We start from the raw sequence: 15,277 nt of genomic DNA on the forward strand, positions 1-15,277 counted from the left end.
CACACCAGGCACACCAGGAACACCAGGCACACCAGGAACACCAGGCACACCAGGAACACCAGGCACACCAGGAACACCAGGCACACCAGGAACACCAGGCACACCAGGCAGCAGGAACACCAGGCACACCAGGAGCACCAGGCAGACCAGGAACACCAGGCACCAGGCACACCAGGCACACCAGGAACACCAGGCACACCAGGAACACCAGGCACCAGGCACACCAGGCACACCAGGAACACCAGGCACACCAGGAACACCAGGCACACCAGGCAGCAGGAACACCAGGCACACCAGGAACACCAGGCACCAGGCACACCAGGAACACCAGGCACGCCAGGAACACCAGGCACCAGGCACACCAGGCACACCAGGAACACCAGGCACACCAGGCAGCAGGAACACCAGGCACACCAGGAACACCAGGCAGACCAGGAACACCAGGCACCAGGAACACCAGGCACACCAGGAACACCAGGCACACCAGGAACACCAGGCAGACCAGGAACACCAGGCACTAGGAACACCAGGCACCAGGAGCACCAGGCACCAGGAACACCAGGCACCAGGCACCAGGAACACCAGGCACACCAGGAACACCAGGCAGACCAGGAACACCAGGCAGCAGGAACACCAGGCACACCAGGAACACCAGGCACACCAGGCACCAGGAACACCAGGCACACCAGGAACACCAGGCAGACCAGGAACACCAGGCAGCAGGAACACCAGGCACACCAGGAACACCAGGCAGACCAGGAACACCAGGCACCAGGAACACCAGGCACCAGGAACACCAGGCACCAGGAGCACCAGGCACCAGGAACACCAGGCAGACCAGGAACACCAGGCAGCAGGAACACCAGGCACACCAGGAACACCAGGCACCAGGCACACCAGGCACCAGGAACACCAGGCACACCAGGAACACCAGGCAGACCAGGAACACCAGGCAGCAGGAACACCAGGCACACCAGGAACACCAGGCAGACCAGGAACACCAGGCACCAGGAACACCAGGCACCAGGAACACCAGGCACCAGGAGCACCAGGCACCAGGAACACCAGGCGCCAGGCACACCAGGCACCAGGAACACCAGGCACACCAGGAACACCAGGCACCAGGAACACCAGGCAGCAGGAACACCAGGCACCAGGAACACCAGGCACACCAGGAACACCAGGCAGCAGGAACACCAGGCACCAGGAACACCAGGCACACCAGGAACACCAGGCAGCAGGAACACCAGGCACCAGGAACACCAGGCACCAGGCACACCAGGCACACCAGGAACACCAGGCAGCAGGAACACCAGGCACCAGGAACACCAGGCACACCAGGAACACCAGGCACACCAGGCACCAGGAACACCAGGAACATCAGGAACACCAGGCAGCAGGAACACCAGGCACCAGGAACACCAGGCACACCAGGAACACCAGGCACCAGGAACACCAGGCACACCAGGAACACCAGGCACACCAGGAACACCAGGCAGCAGGAACACCAGGCACCAGGAACACCAGGCACACCAGGAACACCAGGCACCAGGAACACCAGGCACACCAGGAACACCAGGCACCAGGAACACCAGGCACACCAGGCACCAGGAACACCAGGCACCAGGAACACCAGGAACACCAGGCACCAGGAACACCAGGCACACCAGGCACCAGGAACACCAGGAACACCAGGCAGCAGGAACACCAGGCACCAGGAACACCAGGAACACCAGGCACACCAGGAACACCAGGGAGCAGGAACACCAGGAACACCAGGCACCAGGAACACCAGGCACACCAGGAACACCAGGGAGCAGGAACACCAGGAACACCAGGCACCAGGAACACCAGGAACACCAGGCACCAGGAACACCAGGCACCAGGAACACCAGGCACCAGGAACACCAGGCACCAGGAACATCAGGAACACCAGGCAGCAGGAACACCAGGAACACCAGGCACCAGGAACACCAGGCACCAGGAGCACCAGGCACCAGGAACACCAGGCACCAGGCACACCAGGCACCAGGAACACCAGGAACACCAGGCACCAGGAGCACCAGGCACCAGGAACACCAGGCACCAGGCACACCAGGCACCAGGAACACCAGGCACACCAGGAACACCAGGCACCAGGAACACCAGGCAGCAGGAACACCAGGCACCAGGAACACCAGGCAGACCAGTAACACCAGGCACCAGGAACACCAGGCACCAGGCACACCAGGCACACCAGGAACACCAGGCAGCAGGAACACCAGGCACCAGGAACACCAGGCACACCAGGCACCAGGAACACCAGGAACACCAGGCACACCAGGAACACCAGGCACACCAGGAACACCAGGAACACCAGGCACCAGGAACACCAGGCACACCAGGAACACCAGGGAGCAGGAACACCAGGAACACCAGGTACCAGGAACACCAGGAACACCAGGCACCAGGCACACCAGGAACACCAGGCACCAGGAACACCAGGCACACCAGGCACCAGGAACACCAGGAACCAGGAACACCAGGCACACCAGGCACCAGGAACACCAGGAACATCAGGAACACCAGGCAGCAGGAACACCAGGCACCAGGAACACCAGGCACACCAGGAACACCAGGCACACCAGGAACACCAGGAACACCAGGCACACCAGGAACACCAGGGAGCAGGAACACCAGGCACCAGGAACACCAGGAACACCAGGCACCAGGAACACCAGGCACACCAGGCACCAGGAACACCAGGCACCAGGAACATCAGGAACACCAGGCAGCAGGAACACCAGGAACACCAGGCACCAGGAACACCAGGAACTCCAGGCACACCAGGAACATCAGGGAGCAGGAACACCAGGAACACCAGGCACACCAAGAACACCAGGGAGCAGGAACACCAGGCACCAGGAACACCAGGAACACCAGGCACACCAGGCACCAGGAACACCAGGAACACCAGGCACCAGGAACACCAGGCACCAGGAACATCAGGAACACCAGGCAGCAGGAACACCAGGAACACCAGGCAGCAGGAACACCAGGCACCAGGAACACCAGGAACACCAGGCACCAGGAACACCAGGCACCAGGAACATCAGGAACACCAGGCACCAGGAACACCAGGAACACCAGGAACACCAGGCACACCAGGCACCAGGAACACCAGGAACACCAGGCACCAGGAACACCAGGCACCAGGAACATCAGGAACACCAGGCAGCAGGAACACCAGGCACCGGGAACACCAGGCACACCAGGAACACCAGGCACCAGGAACACCAGGCACACCAGGAACACCAGGCACACCAGGAACACCAGGGAGCAGGAACACCAGGGAGCAGCAACACCAGGAACACCAGGAACATCAGGAACACCAGGCAGCAGGAACACCAGGCAGCAGGAACACCAGGCACACCAGGAACACCAGGGAGCAGGAACACCAGGCACCAGGAACACCAGACACCAGGAACACCAGGCACCAGGAACACCAGGCACCAGGAACACCAGGCAGCAGGAACACCAGGGAGCAGCAACACCAGGGAGCAGGAACACCAGGGAGCAGCAACAACCACCGCCGGCCCAGACCCTGCCACCAGTGACCGCCTCACCAAGAACTAGGAGAAGAAACTGACCAAGATGAAGAGTGAAGACGTTATCATTAAGAATGATGAAAGAGGAACAAGAATGATGAACTATTTCTACACTACAGTGCCTCTTGAAGCATCCTTCACTGAAGTCAGTCAAGCTCCGCCACTTTTTACACTTCTTCAGTGACTCCGTCACCTATTTTTTGCACCCCGTCTTCCTGAGCGTTGGCAACGTCACTACGGTGTTGTATTAGAGGGGCCCGAACCTAACCAACCCGAGAACCCACCAACAAAAAACGGGACATTACATCAATTTCACGAGCCGCTACCATTACTTCATATGAGTTTTAGACCTCAGGTAAAATACAAGTATAAATGCGATGGATATCTTAGTAAATATAAGTTACATGAAAGTTTCTCAAGTCGTGGGTCGTTCACATTGAGCTGGAATTATATTGGTACTTAAGAGAAGCCACGAAACATTCTGGCAGCCTGAGGTCATTCCTCTCATTATCGTTCACTGTCTTCACTTCCAAGTTTAGTTTATCCCACATTATCCCTTACTTTATTCTCTCTCTCTCGTGGCTGCTGCTCCATGTTGCGCCTCTCCTCTCTACTCTGTCGGAGACTGTCTCACACACAATATATACATAATCCGCCCACACCTTGCTATATTATCTGATCTCATTAGCCCATCATAGAGTTAAATCAGGTTTCTGATTTCTGATTTAGGATTTGCCATCCCTGAACCCATGCCGGCCATGTGTAATAAAATTATGTTTCTCCGATTTTTTAATTAGCAGATCCTGTCATGGAATCAGTAGTGTCTGAGTCCTCTCCCAGCATCACGGGTCCTCTCCCAGCATCACTGGACCTCTCCCAGCATCACTGGACCTCTCCCAGCATCACTGGACCTCTCCCAGCATCACTGGACCTCTCCCAGCATCACTGGACCTCTCCCAGCATCACTGGACCTCTCCCAGCATCACTGGACCTCTCCCAGCATCATGGGACCTCTCCCAGCATCATGGGACCTCTCCCAGCATCATGGGACCTCTCCCAGCATCACTGGACCTCTCCCAGCATCACTGGACCTCTCCCAGCATCACTGGACCTCTCCCAGCATCACTGGACCTCTCCCAGCATCACTGGACCTCTCCCAGCATCACTGGACCTCTCCCAGCATCACTGGACCTCTCCCAGCATCACTGGACCTCTCCCAGCATCATGGGACCTCTCCCAGCATCATGGGACCTCTCCCAGCATCACTGGACCTCTCCCAGCATCACTGGACCTCTCCCAGCATCATGGGACCTCTCCCAGCATCATGGGACCTCTCCCAGCATCATGGGACCTCTCCCAGCATCACTGGTCCTCTCCCAGCATCACTGGACCTCTCCCAGCATCATGGGACCTCTCCCAGCATCATGGGACCTCTCCCAGCATCATGGGACCTCTCCCAGCATCACTGGACCTCTCCCAGCATCATGGGACCTCTCCCAGCATCATGGGACCTCTCCCAGCATCATGGGACCTCTCCCAGCATCACTGGACCTCTCCCAGCATCATGGGACCTCTCCCAGCATCATGGGACCTCTCCCAGCATCACTGGTCCTCTCCCAGCATCACTGGACCTCTCCCAGCATCATGGGACCTCTCCCAGCATCATGGGACCTCTCCCAGCATCATGGGACCTCTCCCAGCATCATGGGACCTCTCCCAGCATCACTGGACCTCTCCCAGCATCACTGGACCTCTCCCAGCATCATGGGACCTCTCCCAGCATCATGGGACCTCTCCCAGCATCACTGGACCTCTCCCAGCATCACTGGACCTCTCCCAGCATCACTGGACCTCTCCCAGCATCACTGGACCTCTTCCAGCATCATGGGACCTCTCCCAGCATCATGGGACCTCTCCCAGCATCAGCATCTCACGTTATCTCCTACATGTCCGACGATGCTCAAGTGACCCCACAATTAACTCTTTGGATTGGATATAATTAAATCCAAATTTCTAATTATCTCGAGAGGTCGTAAAGGGAACTTACAAGTTTGTGAATATGAATGAAGAGGAGGGAACCGAGGCGTCACCTCTCAGGGTTCGCACCCCAATATCTTGCACCAGCTCAACCCTCGCTAATAAAAAGTACTTCTTAATATTCCATGTCGCAAAGTTTAATGTCTATTTAAAAACGACTTTGGCAAATTGTTTCTGTTCCTAATATCTGGTCTGACTGGCTACGGTCATGGAGCCTCCTGGAACGCTCACGGAGCCTCCTGGAACGCTCACGGAGCCTCCTGGAACGCTCACGGAGCCTCCTGGAACGCTCACGGAGCCTCCTGGAACGCTCACGGAGCCTCCTGGAACGCTCACGGAGCCTCCTGGAACGCTCACGGAGCCTCCTGGAACGCTCACGGAGCCTCCTGGAACGCTCACGGAGCCTCCTGGAACGCTCACGGAGCCTCCTGGAACGCTCACGGAGCCTCCTGGAACGCTCACGGAGCCTCCTGGAACGCTCACGGAGCCTCTTGGAACGCTCACGGAGCCTCACAGCGTGGCAACAATGAGTGACAGGTGTGTAAACATTACTCACACCAACCGTCGCGTGTGAACAAAGTTACTCACATATGGAAGACCATTCACCCATACAACACGCATATATTACAAGTATAATACACGTATACTAAACTACAGAATTTAATACACAAATAATTCATACAGGCGAAGTATGAGCTAACGTGAGTGTTATTCATCAACTGTGAATCATCGAGCAAGTCATCCAGCCTCATCCACCCGCCAGTGAGTGCGGATCTACTCCAATCATCACCGAGGGTTCGATCCCCCACTACACATGGACAGTAAGTACACAAATCTCAACCATCAGATCCACACCAGAACCGTTCCGATAAGGGGGTCCCCTTTCCACAGGGGGGTCCCTTTCCTCTGGGACTCCTCGTCCACTAGCGGCCCCCATTACCCGTGGGATAGGGGCTCGTAGCCTAATGGGGCGCTGCCCCCCCCCCCAGGCCTCGCCCCTGGAGTCGTTACTCTACCGTTCACATCAACTTCACTGATGTTTCATCACATTTACTTATTACTAACACATCAAGTTGAAGTTGTGACTTTATTTCACTTCACAGCAATAGATTACTTAAAGACGGATGACACGTGAGCAGGTTTCAAGAGCCGTATTGACAGAGCCCAACGGGTTCCGCCACGCAGGCAGGGGCGACTCTCCACCCACACAATCTGATGTTAACACGGCGAGTAATGGGATTATTATGGAGATTTGTGAAGCTGTTTATTATGGAGATTCGTGAAGCTGATGGATGTATTAGCAAGTTAACCAGAGTCACTGACAAGTCACCTATGTAAAACCTCGGTGTCCTTGTGTGTGTCGCTCAGTGGGTCGGCTCCCGTAGCCGTCACCGCCCTATATGCTCACTCGACCATAACAACATAAGGAAAATGTCATTATTCAACCCATGCCTATCCCGTGGGCGGCAGTGGACACCGTGCCTATCCCGTGGGCGGCAGTGGACACCGTGCCTATCCCGTGGGCGGCAGTGGACACCGTGCCTATCCCGTGGGCGGCAGTGGACACCGTGCCTGTCCCTTGGGCGGCAGTGGACACCGCGCCTATCCCGTGGGCGGCAGTGGACACCGCGCCTATCCCGTGGGCGGCAGTGGACACCGCGCCTATCCCGTGGGCGGCAGTGGACACCGCGCCTATCCCGTGGGCGGCAGTGGACACCGCGCCTATCCCGTGGGCGGCAGTGGACACCGCGCCTATCCCGTGGGCGGCAGTGGACACCGCGCCTATCCCGTGGGCGGCAGTGGACACCGTGCCTATCCCGTGGGCGGTAGTGGACACCGCGCCTATCCCGTGGGCGGCAGTGGACACCGCGCCTATCCCGTGGGCGGTAGTGGACACCGCGCCTATCCCGTGGGCGGCAGTGGACACCGTGCCTATCCCGTGGGCGGCAGTGGACACCGCGCCTATCCCGTGGGCGGCAGTGGACACATTTGGTGAACCACTAAATGCATCTAGTTAAGGAAGTAAGAATCTTCTTACAGTTGTCTTGCAATTTAATGCATACATCAATAGTCTTATTGCACAAGTGTATCAAGACATGAGCCTCACGTCTCTGTGGTGAGCACTTCACATGTGTGGTGACCCACCTAGAGTCTCCAGTCACCACTACACACCCACCCAGGGGGCGGCGGCTGGGGACAGTTCACTCATGAACATTATGAACAACCCACACTTAGATATCTTTGGGACAGTTTAAACTCATGAACAAGACACACTTAGATCTTTTTGGCACAGGGAGAGAGGCGAAATTATACCTGACAATAAATGCCTCTTTTAAGCTGAATTAAAGATTTTTCCACTTGAACCTCAGACGTGTGTACTCATCTAGTTGTGTTTGCGGGGGTTGAGCTCTGGCTCTTTGGTACCGCCTCTCGACTGTCAATCAACTGATGTATAGATTCCTGAGCCTACTGGGCTCTGTCATATCTACATTTGAAACTGTGTATGGAGTCAGCCTCCACCACATCAATGCCTAATGCATTCCATTTATTAACTACTCTGACACTGAAAAAGTTCTTCCTAACGTCTCTGTGGCTCATGTGGGTACTCAGTTTCCACCTGTGTCCCCTTGTTCGTGTCCCACCCGTGCTGAAGGGTTTGTCTTTGTCCACCTTGTCAATTCCCCCTGAGAATTTTGGAGGTGGTTATCATGTCTCCCCTTACTCTTTTGTCTTTGAGGGACGCGAGTTTCAGCTCCTTTAGCCTTTCCTTGTAGCTCATACCTCTCAGTTCCGGAACAAGTCTAGTGGCATACCGCTGAATCTTCTCTAACTTTGTCTTGTGTTTAACTAAGTATGGACTCCAGCCTGGAGCTGCATATTCCAGGATTGGTCTGACATAAGTGGTATACAGGGTCCTGAACGATTCCTTACACAAGTTTCTTAAGGCAGTTCTTATGTTGGCCAGTCTAGCATATGCCGCTGATGATTGGAGTCCCCAAATCATGGGTGTGGGTTCACCCTCCACTATGGCGTGTGTTGCAGTGTGACTTGTACTCTAGCAGTGACCCAAGACCACAGACGTAGAGTACAGTGTGACTTGTACTCTAGCAGTGACCCAAGACCACAGACGTAGAGTACAGTGTAACTTGTACTCTAGCAGTGACCCAAGACCACAGACGTAGAGTACAGTGTAACTTGTACTCTAGCAGTGACCCAAGACCACAGACGTAGAGTACAGTGTGACTTGTACTCTAGCAGTGACCCAAGACCACAGACGTAGAGTACAGTGTAACTTGTACTCTAGCAGTGACCCAAGACCACAGAGTACAGTGACGTAAGGAAACTGGAATGATGAAGAGAGGCCACACAGCAAGTATGACTACAGATCACTTGAATGAGACCGGGGGGGGGGGGGGGAGGGCAGGATAGGTGTGCTCAACCACTTGGTCCATCGGGGTTCGAAGCCTGACCAGCAGGAAGCCGTGTATGGACTGGTCTAAGTGGATGGATGTTCCATATCCAGCAGGACTTACTCTTGCAATAGTCTCCATCAAGCCGAAGATAATACATCACGCCTAAGGAAGCGCTTGAGCGACATTCCTTCCTTAGTTTAACTTAAGTGATAGTGTGTGTGGAGTTAAGACGTCTCTCGCGGAGATAACAGACTCGAAAGACATGGTGGCTTGCACACGTCAGTAAATATTTAGGGAACTACTGTAAGGAAGAGTACTAATGGTGGTAGGGAGCACCACGACCTGGCCAAGCCTAGTGCAGTTGAAGCCTCCAGCAACCATGCCCTTACACACACACACACACACACACACACACACACACACACACACACACACAGTTGGTAGCAAGTTGATAAAAAACACAGTGAAGCAAGGCAGGTCTTTGTCACCTGTGGACACGCTGCTGAAAATATGGGAGGTGACGACGAGTCCGTCCGTGGAGGTGGAGCGGACCTTTACACACTTCTTCCAACGACACACAACCCGAAGGAAAAGGTCTTTGATGAACTATATTGATTGTTTGGCAAGACACACCTGCCTAGACTCCACCAAGCGCCACACCTGCTGACACCACCAAGCGCCACACCTGCCGACACTCCACCAAGCGCCACACCTGCCGACACTCCACCAAGCGCCACACCTGCCGACACTCCACCAAGCACTACACCTGCCGACACTCCACCAAGCACCACACCTGCCGACACTCCACCAAGCGCCACACCTGCCGACACTCCACCAAGCACTACACCTGCCGACACTCCACCAAGCACCACACCTGCCGACACTCCACCAAGCACCACACCTGCCGACACTCCACCAAGCACCACACCTGCCGACACTCCACCAAGCACCACACCTGCCGACACTCCAAGCACCAAACCTGCCGACACTCCACCAAGCGCCACACCTGCCGACACTCCACCAAGCGCCACACCTGCCGACACTCCACAAGCGCCACACCTGCCGACACTCCACCAAGCGCCACACCTGCCGACACTCCATCCAAGCAGCCACACCTGCCGACACTCCACAAGCGCCACACCTGCCGACACTCCACCAAGCGCCACACCTGCCGACACTCCACCAAGCGCCACACCTGCCGACACTCACCAAGCGCCACACCTGCCGACACTCCACCAAGCGCCACACCTGCCGACACTCCACCAAGCGCCACACCTGCCGACACTCCACCAAGCGCCACACCTGCCGACACTCCACCAAGCGCCACACCTGCCGACACTCCACCAAGCGCCACACCTGCCGACACTCCACCAAGCGCCACACCTGCCGACACTCCACCAAGCGCCACACCTGCCGACACTCCACCAAGCGCCACACCTGCCGACACTCCACCAAGCGCCACACCTGCCGACACTCCACCAAGCGCCACACCTGCCGACACTCCACCAAGCGCCACACCTGCCGACACTCCACCAAGCGCCACACCTGCCGACACTCCACCAAGCGCCACACCTGCCGACACTCCACCAAGCGCCACACCTGCCGACACTCCACCAAGCACCACACCTGCCGACACTCCACCAAGCACCACACCTGCCGACACTCCACCAAGCACCACACCTGCCGACACTCCACCAAGCACCACACCTGCCGACACTCCTCCAAGCACCACACCTGCCGACACTCCACCAAGCACCAAACCTGCCGACACTCCAAGCACCAAACCTGCCGACACTCCTCCAAGCACCACACCTGCCGACACTCCACCAAGCACCAAACCTGCCGACACTCCTCCAAGCACCACACCTGCCGACACTCCTCCAAGCACCACACCTGCTGACACTCCACCAAGCACCAAACCTGCCGACACTCCTCCAAGCACCACACCAGCCGACACTCCAAGCACCAAACCTGCCGACACTCCAAGCACCAAACCTGCCGACACTCCTCCAAGCACCACACCTGCTGACACTCCACCAAGCACCAAACCTGCCGACACTCCTCCAAGCACCAAACCTGCCGACACTCCACCAAGCACCACACCTGCCGACACTCCAAGCACCAAACCTGCCGACACTCCTCCAAGCACCACACCAGCCGACACTCCAAGCACCAAACCTGCCGACACTCCAAGCACCAAACCTGCCGACACTCCAAGCACCAAACCTGCCGACACTCCTCCAAGCACCACACCTGCCGACACTCCACCAAGCACCAAACCTGCCGACACTCCTCCAAGCACCACACCTGCCGACACTCCTCCAAGCACCACACCTGCCGACACTCCTCCAAGCACCACACCTGCCGACACTCCTCCAAGCACCACACCTGCCGACACTCCTCCAAGCACCACACCTGCCGACACTCCTCCAAGCACCACACCTGCCGACACTCCTCCAAGCACCACACCTGCCGACACTCCTCCAAGCACCACACCTGCCGACACTCCACCAAGCACCACACCTGCCGACACTCCTCCAAGCACCACACCTGCTGACACTCCACCAAGCACCAAACCTGCCGACACTCCTCCAAGCACCACACCTGCCGACACTCCTCCAAGCACCACACCTGCCGACACTCCACCAAGCACCACACCTGCCGACACTCCTCCAAGCACCACACCTGCCGACACTCCTCCAAGCACCACACCTGCCGACACTCCTCCAAGCACCACACCTGCCGACACTCCACCAAGCACCACACCTGCCGACACTCCTCCAAGCACCACACCTGCCGACACTCCTCCAAGCACCACACCTGCCGACACTCCTCCAAGCACCACACCTGCTGACACTCCACCAAGCACCACACCTGCCGACACTCCTCCAAGCACCACACCTGCCGACACTCCACCAAGCACCAAACCTGCCGACACTCCACCAAGCACCACACCTGCTGACACTCCTCCAAGCACCACACCTGCCGACACTCCTCCAAGCACCACACCAGTTCCTACTCTTCAATATCTATATCATTAACTACTACAGTCAGCTCGTTTGGGAAGGGATCCATTTCAAAAGTTAATACAAGACAAAGTGGAAGATTGGCCTTTGACTCGTTATTTAAATCGTTTAAAGTCTGGATTTGTAAACAGTTCTTAGATGTTTCTTCAGCGAAGTAAATCCAACCTATTGAGCTCTCCCGGACATGGAAGATCGGAGCTCACGGCGCAAATTGATATTGTGTAAATCATTTTAATAAAACTCATCTTAGAGATCTTGTGAACGTCACTGACGTCATCTTTGACAGATGATTCGTTTTAAAGCAAAACAAATGTTTTGTTTTCAAAACAAGCATCTGGCATAGCAAGTTTTTGCCTGATGCTTGTAATGTTTTCTTCATGTCATTTAAATATAAGAAAACTATGAAAACATCACTCTACAAATCCACATAAAGTCATAATTATTGATTGAACTGAAAATGTTTCATGTGTTAAATAAAATTATTTTGATACTAAAGAAATAGTTTAAAGACAGAAGTTCCACTAAAGCAAAGAGCAGTTTCGTACTCGGGTAGTTCTTTGTACACAGAACTTACCCCGCCCGGGTAAACTCCACCAAGCACCAAACACAGAACTTACCTCGCCCGGGTAAACTCCACCAAGCACCAAACACAGAACTTACCCCGCCCGGGTAAACTCCACCAAGCACCAAACACAGAACTTACCCCGCCCGGGTAAACTCCACCAAGCACCAAACACAGAACTTACCTCGCCCGGGTAAACTCCACCAAGCACCAAACACAGAACTTACCCCGCCCGGGTAAACTCCACCAAGCACCAAACACAGAACTTACCTCGCCCGGGTAAACTCCACCAAGCACCAAACACAGAACTTACCCCGCCCGGGTAAACTCCACCAAGCACCAAACACAGAACTTACCCCGCCCGGGTAAACTCCACCAAGCACCAAACACAGAACTTACCTCGCCCGGGTAAACTCCACCAAGCACCAAACACAGAACTTACCCCGCCCGGGTAAACTCCACCAAGCACCAAACACAGAACTTACCTCGCCCGGGTAAACTCCACCAAGCACCAAACACAGAACTTACCCCGCCCGGGTAAACTCCACCAAGCACCAAACACAGAACTTACCCCGCCCGGGTAAACTCCACCAAGCACCAAACACAGAACTTACCCCGCCCGGGTAAACTCCACCAAGCACCAAACAGGTAATTCTGAAATTTTCTGTTTTAAAGGCACGTGAATAAATATAATTAGCTGTCTTTATTACAATTTTCATCACTTCAAGTTCCTTAAGGTTAGTTTTTCCACACAAGTCGTCCTCGTGTAAGAGACAATGTAAGCCTAGCAGTGGATGTCCATCATAGTTTTCACACATTTTAACAAATCTGCCTTTTAAGGAGTCGTACGTACTGGGTGCACCGTCAACTGTCAAGCAACTATTCTTGAAAGGTCAACCTGCCGAAAAGAAAAATAGTTTACTACATATTGTAGCCCGTGGTAACGTTACCATGTTTCCAGGTCTTCTGTATATTAATGATAATCTGTATATATTTATTACTATTACTAGCTGTACCCGGCCACGCGTTGCTGTGGAGCCACAGCAACCTTTCCCAGTCTCCCTGTGTTGCCCACCATCTCCCCCTCCCCCGTCCCCTCCTCCTCCCTACCATTCCCCCCACCACCGTCCCCTCCTCCTCCCTACCATTCCCCACACCACCGTCCCCTCCTCCTCCCCACCATTCCCCACACCACCGTCCGATACATTCCCAAATGATCTGACGTGTCCATCAGAGAATTGGGAACATCAAATGATCTGATTTTCCCATCACTGAAATATAAGAAAATTAAAAAACGAAAAAGTTAAAAAAAAAAAAAAACTAAACTCATGAAATGAACGTTACAGTAAACAACACAGCTCAATTCCAATGCAATGTCACAAAATAATTAAATCAAAATGAAATTAAATCGAAATCTATGAAAATTTAATTTGTTAATGCAATTGGAAACATTGAAGTGGAATCTTAACATATTTAGGATAGCGTGTGTTGCTATTACGTGCAACAGATAACGCTGTTTAAAAAAAAAAAAACATGTTTTTTTCCTGTCACAGGCGAGGCATGTATATAGTAGGTATATAAAGTCGCGCGCCTATTCGAATGCAACACTGTCAAAATTTCAAAGAAAACGGAAAAGAGGTTTCGAAGATTTCCCTCACTTGAAAAACACATGAAAAACCCAGTTTTTCAAAAAATCTAGTTTTTTTCCGTCACAGACGTGACATCTATATATTATGTATATAAAAACTTGCTCGGATGCGAATGGAACGTTGTGTGAAAATTTCAAAGCAATCGGTGAAGAACTTTCGGAGATTAACGATTATGAACAAACGAACATTTCCATTTTTATTTATATAGATGGATGGGGTTATGGGAATCAATATTTGCATGCATGTCACCCATGGCACGCATGCCATAGATTTCCACCACTCTCCTAGATGTGTACTGGCGACTGTGTACACCAGATAGCTACAGAGAAGTGTGTGTTCATCCTAGTGTTATCGGAAAATTAACATCCTATGAGAATACCAGAACGTTTGTACACTACAGATGAGTTTTAAAAGTTACAGGTTACTTGATACTTTGTATTCCCCTGATGGCTACAGGTAGGCTTGTTGTACAAGTACTGTGGGCGAGTACAGTAACTGTACAAGTACTGTGGGTGAGTACTGTAACTGTACAAGTACTGTGGGCGAGTACAGTAACTGTACAAGTACTGTGGGTGAGTACTGTAACTGTACAAGTACTGTGGGTGAGTACAGTAACTGTACAAGTACTGTGGGCGAGTACTGTAACTGTACAAGTACTGTGGGTGAGTACTGTAACTGTACAAGTACTGTGGGTGAGTACAGTAACTGTACAAGTACTGTGGGCGAGTACAGTAACTGTACAAGTACTGTGGGTGAGTACAGTAACTGTACAAGTACTGTGGGTGAGTACAGTAACTGTACAAGTACTGTGGGCGAGTACTGTAACTGTACAAGTACTGTGGGCGAGTACAGTAACTGTACAAGTACTGTGGGTGAGTACAGTAACTGTACAAGTACTGTGGGTGAGTACAGTAACTGTACAAGTACTGTGGGTGAGTACAGTAACTGTACAAGTACTGTGGGTGAGTACAGTAACTGTACAAGTACTGTGGGTGAGTACAGT

The 15,277-nt window shown here is 53.8% G+C and overlaps 1 protein-coding gene across 1 annotated transcript; it reads left to right on the top strand.

The window, feature by feature from the left end:
- The first annotated feature begins 5,832 nt into the window (after nt 1-5,832).
- Nucleotides 5,833-12,078, top strand: LOC138364545 (uncharacterized protein DKFZp434B061-like). Its single transcript, XM_069324201.1, has 3 exons — nt 5,833-6,161; nt 7,095-7,293; nt 9,679-12,078. The coding sequence occupies exons 1-3, from the start codon at nt 5,833-5,835 to the stop codon at nt 12,076-12,078; spliced, it is 2,928 nt and encodes a 975-aa protein (XP_069180302.1).
- The last annotated feature ends 3,199 nt before the right edge of the window (nt 12,079-15,277 follow it).

The sequence above is a fragment of the Procambarus clarkii genome, chromosome 13, assembly GCF_040958095.1.
Source record: "Procambarus clarkii isolate CNS0578487 chromosome 13, FALCON_Pclarkii_2.0, whole genome shotgun sequence".
NCBI classification, from domain to species: Eukaryota; Metazoa; Arthropoda; class Malacostraca; order Decapoda; family Cambaridae; genus Procambarus; species Procambarus clarkii.

What these genes read in the sequence shown, in the direction of transcription:
- LOC138364545 (XM_069324201.1), top strand. Translation starts at nt 5,833, where the DNA reads ATGGAGCCTCCTGGAACGCTCACGGAGCCTCCTGGAACGCTCACGGAG. An exon ending in GTGGCAACAATGAGTGACAG is followed by an intron (nt 6,162 to 7,094) that starts GTGTGTAAACAT and finishes CGTGGGCGGCAG; the next exon opens with TGGACACCGTGCCTATCCCG. An exon ending in GTGGACACCGCGCCTATCCC is followed by an intron (nt 7,294 to 9,678) that starts GTGGGCGGCAGT and finishes ACACCTGCCTAG; the next exon opens with ACTCCACCAAGCGCCACACC.